Genomic DNA, 12,393 nt, shown 5'->3' on the forward strand with positions numbered 1-12,393 from the left:
ATCTCCAAACCAAACGTACTTTACTATGCAATTAATTACAGAAATTCTTTTCATAGCGCACACGGATTTTTCCATCTGCTTGGATACATGTGCAGCCCCCGGCACATCGTTTCATCTCTTTTTTGTTATTTTGCTTTTTCATGAGTTCATTCTTACGGGATTCGATAAAACGCATCAACATCAAGCACGTAAAGAGTCACATCTCACAGTGTACCAAGTTGTTGGTTTCTCACCCGCAGCTATAATGGATCCGAAAACACACACACACAGAGAGAGAGAGAGAGAGAGAGAGAGAGAGAGAGAGAGAGAGAGAGATTAGATCAACGTTACTAAAGAGTAGAGAAATTAAGTATCGAAGTTAAGCCGAACTAAAGTGCAAATTTCCTTAAAAGAATATTTCGATTCAAAAATCCATCCTAACATCGTGAGAACAAAAAGAGCTTCAATCAGGCGATTTGAGAACAATAGCTCGTCCGTTCAAAGCATATCGAAGAATTTAATTGTGCAAGTTGATGACAGTTCCATGTTGCAAAACATCAAAAACTGTGGTGTCAGGCAAATGAGGAGAGCAACAATTATCCAAGTTCTACACCTAACCTTGTTCTCATCCAATTAACAAAGGCTCAGACTGTGCATGTCGTCGCTAACTCAATAAAATAAAGTCATCTCAAAGAAATTAATGAATTACAGATGCTGTCTGTTAAAGCTAACTACATGAAGAAAGTGGAAATCAAACGCATGTCAGCTAACTGGCGGGTTCTCCTGTGTCACAGTAGTACTACTCTTGCTCCCCCTTCTCAAGGAGACACCAAGCTGATTGGAGACTGTCTTGCTCACAAACCGCCCGGCTTTGCCCAGCCCACTTCCAACGGCGCCGATTCCGGTTTCAACCAGCCCTACACCAGCTCCCAAGCCGCTGCCAACCAAGCCCACGCCTGCACCAACCCCTGAGCCTACCAATGAAGCAGCACCATCCAGAGCATCTATGGTGCTCCCTACAACACCAGCTTCCTTCAACTTCTCCTTTTCCTCTAGCATTTTCTTTTCCTGTTCCATGGCTACTAACTGCTCCTCTTTGTTAAATTGATGGTACGAGGCCTGTAGACGAACCATCGTTGGAGGACCATATGTCAGAAAAGCATCAATTGCTATTTTTCTAATGATGACTACCGATGGTACAATAGAATCAATCTTTTTTCTCTTGCTACTATTTTGTTAATACAAAAGCATGAAATGCCAACCTTGATGGTAAGAGTTCCTCTATCCTTCTTATCTTTGATTTTAAGCATATCAAATGCAGGAAGCAATCTCAACTCTAGCACATTGAGCTCTTCAATATCCAAATCAATTAGAGGAATTTTCACCACACCCAATCTCTTATCGTGTCCGATATCTTTGTCAAGGACCTGCAATCATATCAAGTGAAAAGTTCAGTCGCCTGATTTCTATGTTCTCTTCAACAGGCATATGCACAACGCAGACATGCTGGGAGATGTATTTTATTTGTGTGTGAGAGGGAGAGGGAGGCAGAACACTGGAACCAAGGTTTCACTTACCTGGTCTACTACAAGCGAGAAACAGGATCATCTCTTATAAAGCAGTGAGTTTTCAGGTTTCTCATTTTCTACAGTTTATAGTTCTTAGTGGTCCTGGTAGACTAAGCAACGGCGTTTCAGTTCTATGTTATGTCCAAAGCATAAATATAGCGTGTTAGTGTGGAAAGGATAGGCATGTTGCTTACAATACACAAAATAGAAAACAAAAACAAAAATAAATGCTAACAACGAGTAAAGTGCGTCGCAAGACCTCAAAGAAAACTGCCTGAGTTTCCTTGTCCTCCACAATTAGCTTGAAAGTTTCATTCCACACCGGATTTAGGTTGTTGTCGATCACTTTAGTTTTAACCTTGAATAGGGGACGGACGTGCACAAGAACATAAGGATCAGAACTCCCGATCATCTCCATGTTTTTCAGACCATTTGCTTTCACGACAGTTACGGTGAGTTCACCCTGTGGTCTAAGCTCCAATTCACTGCAGAACAGAGCAAAACCCACAAATCTCGTCATAGAACAAAAAGAACTTTAGTATCTTTTATCAGTGTAGATTAAGTGTGCTATTCAATTTAAATTCAAGTGGTATCCCGTAATCCTGCAACCATTATATGGACCAGATTGACACGTATAAAAAATTCATGGGTATGTAATGTTTATGCTAGAAGTACAATGCATCAAAAATCCTTCACCATGCGCTGATATATGTCCAAGGCCAACCAAAAACCTGTTACGGTACTTTACATCAAGACAATAAAAAACATATTGCAGAATTGTGCATGTGATGTTCACAAAAAGCAAAGTTAAACAGCTTAAATTTTAAAGTTACTTTGACCTGGGAAGGTTCACGTTAATGAACATATAAAAGTAAATCTTCGTTTGCTTCTTCTATCCTACACCAAAGCAGATTTAAGTAGTTTTTCAATGGCTCAGCTTATAAACTCGTTTTCAAGCACCATTTCTTCACAGATATTTACTTAAAAAGAAGAGGAAAGGCTAAAAGCCTAAAACTACATAAGCTTGTCAGTCCTTACTATGTCTAATGTATACAGGAGTAGAAACAGACAACGTGTTTGCCTCCGTTGACACATTACAGTAAGGACAAAAGGAAGAATTCATAACAAAAATAGACAAAAAATTCAGGAAAGTACCTGGTATCCACAGACACACCTCCAATTGGGACAACAATCCTATGAGGCCATTGCAGCATATCGGCAACAATGTTTTGTACAGTATCCTATCACATGGAAAGTCGGAATAAAGATATTGTCGTTTATGTTTTGATCACGTAAAAAATTAGCATATAAGTAGATATTGTCAAATTTATTTATTTTTTTATTTGACATACATCAATCATGTCTGAAAGTCCTGGAACTGCAGTCAAGCTACCTCCAACAGCCTTCAGTTTGTAATCAATTCTAGGCTCTGGCTGCAATCAAACATCGTTAATTAAATCCATTTTCAAATGCAACCAACGAAGGCAATATTAAATATGCTATAACAAACTCGTAAGCATCATCCATCTTGTCATATAGGCAGTGAACAGCAAGCAAGCTAGTCCATAATCCTTCTAAGAACATACAACTATTATAAATGTGTAAGGGACAACAGAGAAGACAACATTTGGAGGGCTTCCTTCTAATTACAGGCATAAATGGTTGATGTTGAATAAGTGTTTGGTCAGGTTCTCAATGCTTTTAGTCCGAATTCATTAGACAGACGTTGGTTGAATTGGCTTTTGCAAGAAACAACAACACATCTGAACTAGTGATTGGTTGGGTTCTTAGGTCTCAACGAACACACTGAGAATTCTTTTTGCTATTGGTTGTGTGATGCTTTTCTTTTCAGTATCAATGTATTGAAAGCAGCTATATAAGCTAATAGCACCTGCTCTGTCAACATACAAGTGCGTTAGCGTTGGCTGACCCTCCTCACTGTTTTAATTACGAGAAGTTCTGTAATCTAAATTGCTTACACTTGTTTCATTAGCAAACCATAGTGTCCACAAAATATGAATCGGCCTTTTTCAGATGAAAATCATTAGGGATAAGCAAGCAGTGCTGAAACATACCTCAGCAAGAAGTGCTGCAACAACTGCAGAAATGCAAGGGATTTCTTCCGTAAGTTGGAAAATGACACGCACAACAGTGAAAACTTGAAGGTCCTTCAGCTGCAACCAATTGATCAAAAGCTAAGGGAATCTCAGAGTTACAAAATTTGTTTATGAATAAGCCCAGAAGAAATCGATACTGCAGGGTTCACGGCTGGCATGTCAATGGGACAAAACAACTGCGGCAGAATGGCAAAACACGGGGCAATTGTGTGGATAACAGGGCAGGTAGTATCTACAATATAACATCGTGGCCACGTGCCCAGACAGAGGTAAAGTCATTGCATCATTTCATTTCCGTCAACAGCAACTGATGACTAATATGAACGCAGGATATGTAATGATAAAACGAGAATGTAGTGCCGTCATTCAAGGTATAGCACTAGAGGCACAGGAATTTCAAGTCACTCTCCTCTAAGGAAGCTACAAGTGAAGGTGGCTCAGGCAGGCCCATACACACTTCAAAAATGGCAGTGCACCTGAATTGGCAGGGAAGCAACTACCGCGTCCACGGCGAGAGTAATGTTTGGGTCACCACCCCACCGGAAATCTAAGTCCATCGTAATTTGGCCCTTCTTGAGAGATTGCACACGAATACCTGTATCAAATAATTTGGTGCATAATAAGTGGAATCTAGTGTAACAGCAATAAACATGCTAGATGTCAATTACATGGCACTTATAGTATTCATATGCATCAATACATGTATAGTACTTCACTACTATTTCCGAGGCATGAGATAGAACAACATTGTACATCAGCCATGACATATATAATTGTTTCTATGTTATAACATATATAATAGTTTACTCCCAAAAGGGTCACTGACAAGATCCTGTTTAGCATTCACAACGAAGTTTCTTAAGTCCATTTCAAATAATTATTTCCGACATTTTCGAGTGCAACTTACCCTGTTGATTCTTCGAAACTACTTCTCCCATGACTTTTTCCAATTGAAAGAAAATCGGAGGGAAAAGAAAAATTAGCAAAAAGATCTGCAGTCACCAATTTCAAGTACTGATGGGCTTCCGGGAAAAGAAAAGATCCTAACCAGTCCAGGTGAAGGCGTGCCGTTTTACGCTTAACATAAGGTGGTCAGGCTTGTGATGCATTTCTTAGAAGAATTTATGAATGAATTATATCTCAAAAGGAAAATAGGGAGAGTCTAATTCATTCCCAAAAAGGAACAGTCAGCAATCTGAATCTTACCAGGAAAATTAATATAATAAGATGATAATTAGGGTAAAAGTAAATTGAAAAGGGTTAGGTGTAACCTTCAATTTTGGGGGGAACATTTCCAAGGAAAAGCTTGCTAAACTTCAATGACGATATCCCCGGAGGCCGATATTGTTCCAATATAGGTTCAACGGATTCCTTGATCACCGCACTTGCAGCCTGAAACCAAGTAGGGGAGAGAATGTTATATATATATATATATATATAATAACATGCTATTGTAAGCAAACTTGAGGAGCTAAAAGCGCGTTTGGCAATAGGAACACTAGCAACTCTTCCATCATTAGAGCAGATTAGTGGATGCCAAACGATCCCTAAGAACCTCACAATCACTTTGACGGTTATGCTGAAGTGTCCTTTTTCTCAATTGTCCTGAAGCTAAAATGAACGGTAGGTACTCACATCTCCTATATCTAGCCTTTGGTTCAATAACAATTAGAGACGGGCAACAGAGTTCCGATTGAAATCGTAGAGCAGATAGTTAAAGAACTGATCTCTGCATTGGTTGGTGTTTTTGGTGTGATGCCTGTACAATTGAACTACCAATGAGAGGAAAGAAAGCTTCAGACAAGCTTGTTTCATGCGTTTAAAATCTGATGCACTCAGAGTCCACCCTTTTGAATATTGATCTCTACATTTTTTTATCCGAAAAGTTTGCAGCAAACATACTACTGTAGTTGCTCATACGGACGGTTTTAGACCCCCTGAAGTTATCCGAGGAGTGTCTAAACAATATTACTTATATCCCAAGATATGGAGACGTTCTATTAAAAAAAAATCCCAAGATATGAAGATGTTCTATTACTGTCAGTTGAATTGCTGGTAAGACAAGATTTGCTTTCTCACCAGCTATCTCAAGAACAGTAAATCGAATAAATTGATTCGTATGCGTCCTGATATTAGCAACGAAAATAATTAATGACTGAAAGATTCAGCTTGCTACTTGGATGTTGACGTGAAAACTACAAAATGAAAGAATGATGTAGTAAATTGAATAGAAGACACTGAAATAAGTGAAACAGAACGCTAATATCACCTCTCAAAAAAGAGCACCCTACTACCTGCCTGTTGGTACACCAAGTAAGTACAATCTACAGGAATCGTCGTGAAGGAGGTTTACAACTTACTTCAGCAACAAAAGGCCACAGTTTGTTGATTTGCCTGTTCAGCCACCTCACCTGCAGTTCCCCGTAGGAATATAGTTCAGGCTTGGAAAAATATCAAGAAACCATGGAACTTACTTTTCTCATAAAAATATCATAGAACGAAGACAGACGAGGAAAATTACCTTTAATCATATATCCAAAACGAAAAGCTTTCACACATGAACACAACGCACACACACACATCTGCAATATTTTGAAAATGGCTAAAGAAAATAACATCCCGAATATGTTGCAACATGTTCAAAATATCAGAAAAACTATCGCGGTCTTAACATGATGACGTCACGATTTTTTCCTGCTTTCCAAAAAAGATCCCTGTTCACACATATTTCAAGTGTTTGTTTGTGTGTATGTTGGCATGTGTGCGCCCCCCTCTCTGGCTCTCTCCCTCTCTTGCATATATATATATATATATATATATATATATATATATATATATATATATATATATATATATATATATATATCCTAACAACAGTTACGTACTCATCGAAATAATAACATATTCTTATTTAGAACATAGTAGAGTTTTTTTTTTCCTCATGACTAAGGACGTTAATGTCTCAAACATGCGTTTCACATAATATCAGAAGACATTATAAACGACAAATAAACTATTGCGTCACGATGGTGCCAAAAAGAAAAAGTTATCACGTAGTCACAAACGGAATCCTGACCTGTTCAAATGCTGGGAAACTAATCCACTCGGGAACGTTATCATGACAAATTTTCTTCAAATCATCCCTGCTTAAGGATCCTAAGAGCGTCACATCACCTGCCTGTATCAGCAAGAAGAATTTGAAAATGGTTCAGTTAAGTATACAAGTAAGAAAAATTCCTTTCTCGACGTATAGATGCACATGCTCTGGCGGACCAAGCTTTTTCTCTTCTTTTTTTTTTTTTTTTTCCCTGGTGACAGTAATATGTGACAAGATCGGCCGACAAGAAAGAACCCCTCAACTCTTTGTTCAGGCAACAACATAACAGAGTGAAATGAGCTACTTCTTGCAAAGTTGTAGCAAGCTGCTGCCTCTGGAAACGATGACACTTGCATGTAAACCCACGAGGCCAGGGTTTGTGATCGCGGCAAGAGGAAAACCACCTCATCATCACGAAGCCTTGTTCCAAGTACATGGATCAACTTATCGGTCTTTATTTCCCTTACATAAAGAACGAAGGAACCTGTTACGTTGTCATCGCCCACCTCTTCAAACGTACGTAACTCCGATCAGTATGATCCATGTCTCTCCTTCCTAAGTAAAATCACATAAAACTAACAACGACACCAATCGACCAAGGACAAAAGGCTAACCCTCTCAATCACCAACTCAAGGCGGCCTTGGATCATGTTAAGCGATGAAGGCAAGGAAAAAATAAGAAACGGCAGGGCACCGTAACACGGATGAAACAGAGATGAAAATTGCTTCCCTTGAAGGGAAACCGGGAACCAAGAAGAAGAAAGATTGAGAAGATACGTGGACATAGAGAGAGATCGTTATTCGCAGAGGGAAACAACACGGTTAAAGGATACCTTGGTCACTCGTTTGTTGCTACGGTAGCTCATCATTTGCTTCCAGCCAGCCATCAACATTATTCCAACCAAAATTCCGATCGCCAAGCCGGAAATCAACCCCATTTTTCCGGTAGCTCGATCCTCGAACGTGACAGAGACGGAACCTTCCTAAAAAATCGTCAAACCCAAGAAATCTTGCATCGTCTCTGTATGTTCGTCTCTATCTATCTGAAATACAGATTGGAGTTTTTTGGGTACCAAGAATCCCGAAAAGGAAACAGAGAGAGAGAGAGACAGAGACGATTGTTGTTCTGCACTCGTGATGAGAGTCGCAACTCGCAACGCCTTGCTCTACCGGGATGGCAGATTCAAAAAAACCGCTATTTGCTCCACGTCATTCTCATTACTCGCTGCCGCCCTTTTCTCCCGTTCTCCCCGCAGTTTCTTGATGTTACGAATTCAAGATGTTATGGTTCTTATTGCTAGTTTGACTTCATGTTGAGTGTAAACATCAAGCCACGAGTAACAATTTTGTTGGCGGCAACGATCGCGGTTTACAGAAAATCATTAATTATTATGACGTCCAAATCCTTTCATGGCGTATCATAGTGCAATTAGTGGATTCATTCCCACGTAATTTTATTTTTAACAGAATTTTAATGTCTTGTTATCAATACTATGTTTGCAATATTTATTTTTGGGTCAGTAAGCAGATATACTGCCTGACTTTTCAAGCCCCTCATTTTCCTTAAAATTCAACCACTTATAAAGATCTTTATAAAATTAGTTTATTACTTTCTCAAAATCACTTTTCTTGAAATTCCATCAATTGAAAGAAAAAATTAAAGTTTTTTTACTACATATTTAGTAGATCATCCCCCTTTAACAAAGTGTAAGAAAAGTCAGGAGGGAGCTTAACTCTTGCATGCACCTAAAAATCAAGGGCAGCTGTAGAATTTGAATACAGTTGGATGGGTAGAATCGTATTTATCGTAGACGGGTGGCCGGATTTATTTTCTTGAAACGGTCTCAGATTAATTAGCGTCCGTTGAACATATAGTAGATGACGCTAATGCCCATAATTCCGTTTTTCTTTTTTTTTTTTGGTTTCATATAGACAAATCATTTGCCTAAGTTGTTTGAGGACGTTAACTCACCATTTAAAGAAAAAGAAAGCCGAAGCTTTCACTTAACTCTTGGATCTTTAAAAAAAAAATCGGGTCAACCATGGATCGGTCGAGCCCTGATCCACTGCACATTGGATCGAATTATGATGCCAATGATTTCACAAAGTTGGATATAATGGATCAAATCTGCTGCTCTATTTCAATACATGTATCTGTACAAGACTCAGACTACAAACGGGTCGGATTCGGTACGAGTAAGCATGATATTGGATGGTGTCACAATCCAATCTAATGCATCAAAAGACGGCAAAGACTCCGCTCTGAATCCAACCCTGTTGCAACTACAAAAAGGGAAAAGAGAAAAGCGTTTCCTAGCTATTGGCATCTACAGTTTTACCAGCTTCTTTTACCAATAGTAAAACTACCTTTTCTGGACAAGACCAGAAGCTACCGTCACTATGCTAAGCTATCACTATGAATCGTTCGCGGCCCAGCTCCACCCTCGTCATTTTTCGAGAGTCTCTAGGATTACGTATATTTTCTCAGATTGCAGATGAGTTTTGCCTTTTGCTGTGCACTTTTCTGCTTAGCTCGAGATTTTACCAAGTGGGGATCAGTTCTTGGACCCATATATGGTCAGACTGTGCACTCTCAGGATCCATTATTAGAGCAGACCTGATCAACGCAGAAATGCTTCAGATTCCCAGCCATAACTTGAACTAACAGGAACATGGTTGAACGTCATCGGAGTGACGGGACCGCCAGTTGCAATTTGTTTCGCGAACTTGGCTTCGTCTTCCTGAAGCAGCTCTACCTAAATTGACACAGACAACAGTTTAGTCAGATGGTTTTCTGTTCTACCATACTGTAGACGGTGAAGAAGATATTTTCAGGCAAGAACATGCCACATGGGTCCTGAAAGATGAGTTCACTAAGAAACATAAAAGGGATTGGGATGGGGCCTCTGGATGTTGTACACCAAGGCGGCAAGGACCATACAATAACTGAACAAGGTAAACCCATGAGAAGAAAAACAAGGAAAACCCATGTTGTTGTTTTACCACAGACATGACTTGTAAGCGTTCCAAAGGGAGAGTGCTTTTGTTAATCAGGTTTTTCTAATAGTTGGAAAGTGTTGGAATGTGAGGATAGACCAGGAGCTTACCCACATCTCATCTTCATCCTTTTGGGCTTTTGTTGCCGCTTGATTCTTCTCAGCTCCCTCACTTCTTGCAAACCTGCCGCGGATCCGGCGCCTACCATCAGCCAGCACTTTCCGGCATTCGTACTGGTAGAAACTAAATCAACCTTAGTTAGACATCAATCGGGAGAAGTGATTGGCAAGAGGTCACGTTTTGAGAAACCACGACGGATGCTACCCACGGAAAAAAATCAAGTTTAAGTTTGAATCTGATCTTATTACCTCAACTTTTCTATTGAAGTTCCTCTTCGCACGCTTGCTTTGGTACCTACGGATTCTCTCCCTGCGTTCTTCTGCACTGTAACGTACAACAGGAGCTGGTCCTTGCTCTGCACTTGAATTCTCTGAACCTGAATCAATCTGAACTGACTTCGAATTTAGTCGAGTTCTAATCCAAAACAACTAGCAATATACATACAGACAGACGCACACACACACACACACACACACACACACAGAGAGAGAGAGAGAGAGAGATTCTCACATGCAGATCCCCTGCACTAGAGGCCTTCTTCATGGCTCTGGCATCATATCTGTGAGGAAGATAGTAATGGTTTTGCTGATCATACAACTCATTAGTTAGCAGGCACCCCTTATTGCCAGGCCAAGAAGAGAAAAGAATATGATCGAGTGACAGGTTTCTGAGGCTTATTTGCGTCGACGCTTCTCTGTCACTCTCAGTGTTACTACCAAGAGAAGCAGAGTCCCCATATACAGCAGGCTCTGCTCTAGCAGCACCAACAGAACAGGACCCTTCTTGAATCGACATCTCCGGCGACGACACCACATCAAAAGGTTCAAAATTGCTGTTAGGCAAGAAGGCGTCCAAATCAAGGAGGGAAGAACCCCACAAGCAGGGGATCTCTTTTGCTGACATGAAGGAGCTCAAAACTCACTCACTCTCTCGCTCTGTCTCTCTCTCCCTTTGAACATACGAGCAGACACCACACATATATAAAATGCCGAAGGAAGTCGCCTGAAAGATTAAGTGATGTTGAAAGGGCGGCCGAGGATGTGACGTTAGTGTGCTTTCAATCAATCCTTTTGCCCAACCCTGACTGGATTCTTCTTTGGCTGCTGCTGGTGGAGTGACACTATTTTTCTATCGCCTCTTTCTTCTTTGTGCTGGGAGGCTCCTATTGGTGCCTTCATCTTCAGCAGTTTTCTTCACCTTCTCAACTCCTTACAGTCCTGCTGTTGATTTGATGTTCCATCTTGTTTCACAACTACAGGATGTTCTGGCAAGTTGCAGGGCGTCGCAGAGACCAGCTACCTGCTAGCAGTTATAGTTTAGTCTGCTATGGCTCAGATTCATGGCTAAGTCGACACTGGTTGAGCTAGTAGTTCCTGGTCTACTTTCACGTTTGGGGAAAAAGAAAAGGGTTCCGCTTTAAGGATTCAAATGAATAAATTCTAAAAGTAAGCGCTGGGGAGACAGAGACATAAAAGTTGGAAAAGGAATTTCTTTAGAAAAGTTTATGATGGAAAAGTTTTATGGAAATGAAGATCCTCTTGATACACATATTGGAAAGTGAGATACCGAGGAACCTTCGAGGAATGAGAATCGTGAATTTCGAACTATTGTGTGTCGTGTCACATGAAGGGACAGCCTTTTCTAGTTTCTAGATTGCTTGGACTATTGTCTTGCTTTAAGGGGACTGAAATGGCCGATTATAATAAGAGCAATTACTTTCATTGAGAGCCAATATAATACTTCCAGCTTTTTGGGTGGCATGATGGTTCTGGAAACATTTACAGAGGTGCAATTGGCTGCAGTTTGACAGCTGAGGAAAATCACCTAACCAAAGCCGCCAACATATGAAAATCCACTTTTCATTACTTTTTTATTTTTTTTTATTAGAGTTTACAAGAAACACTGTCTTAAGAATGAAGCCATCTTTCTCTCTCACTCATTAGATCAAACAGAAGAAGAAGAAGAAGAAGAAACGAACACTGAGATCTTACCTGGTTAGAAAACCAAAGTTCTCTTATGTTTATGACCGCACAAAGTTTTTCATATAACTCAAAATCAAGAATACAAGAGATAACCAACCTTCTTAAACATGGGGATTAGGGTAATATGGTAAAATTACTATAATGCCCTTACAAAAATAAGGGGTTTCATGAAAATTAGGAAGACCTATTGAGTTGGGATCAAACTCAAACTCTAACATAGTGCAAGCTGGGGAAAGCATATTTCAAGCCAACTGGTTCAAGGTTTTTATGGGGACGAACATGTGTCGTGGAGCAGCAAGAAAATGTTTTTGATCAAACCCATTAAAAAAATTCAATGACTAAATGGCACCAATATGTAAATAAGTGGATAGCTAAGCAAATGAATATGGAGCACTGATATGTAAATAAATAGTTTGCAGGTCTAAGTTGGCAATTGCTCCCACACGCCCACAGGTTCCTCTGCCTTATATATTAAAATCGATCTGACTTCAAATGGTTGGATATGATATGGAGATCCTCCCATATCGATTGTA

General features: G+C 39.9%; 2 protein-coding genes across 2 annotated transcripts; both read right to left on the reverse strand.

Annotated features, from left to right (window-relative positions):
* Nucleotides 1-580: 580 nt before the first annotated feature.
* Nucleotides 581-7,923, reverse strand: LOC116261059 (calcium-dependent lipid-binding protein-like). The gene is made up of 11 exons (XM_031639662.1): nucleotides 7,595-7,923; nucleotides 6,741-6,842; nucleotides 6,025-6,075; nucleotides 4,936-5,056; nucleotides 4,141-4,259; nucleotides 3,623-3,721; nucleotides 2,900-2,980; nucleotides 2,703-2,788; nucleotides 1,807-2,032; nucleotides 1,242-1,406; nucleotides 581-1,098 (listed from the first exon to the last, which is right to left on the reverse strand). Exons 1-11 carry the CDS (start codon nucleotides 7,697-7,699, stop codon nucleotides 742-744), a joined length of 1,512 nt encoding a protein of 503 aa, XP_031495522.1. The 5' UTR covers nucleotides 7,700-7,923; the 3' UTR covers nucleotides 581-741.
* A 958-nt stretch (nucleotides 7,924-8,881) lies between these two features.
* On the reverse strand, nucleotides 8,882-11,081 carry LOC116261005 (two-component response regulator-like APRR9). Its single transcript, XM_031639577.2, has 4 exons — nucleotides 10,389-11,081; nucleotides 10,127-10,264; nucleotides 9,869-9,991; nucleotides 8,882-9,517 (listed from the first exon to the last, which is right to left on the reverse strand). Exons 1-4 carry the CDS (start codon nucleotides 10,779-10,781, stop codon nucleotides 9,383-9,385), a joined length of 789 nt encoding a protein of 262 aa, XP_031495437.1. The 5' UTR covers nucleotides 10,782-11,081; the 3' UTR covers nucleotides 8,882-9,382.
* Between the last annotated feature and the right edge of the window lie 1,312 nt (nucleotides 11,082-12,393).

The sequence above is a fragment of the Nymphaea colorata genome, chromosome 9 (assembly GCF_008831285.2).
Source record: "Nymphaea colorata isolate Beijing-Zhang1983 chromosome 9, ASM883128v2, whole genome shotgun sequence".
In the NCBI taxonomy this organism is placed as follows: domain Eukaryota; kingdom Viridiplantae; phylum Streptophyta; class Magnoliopsida; order Nymphaeales; family Nymphaeaceae; genus Nymphaea; species Nymphaea colorata.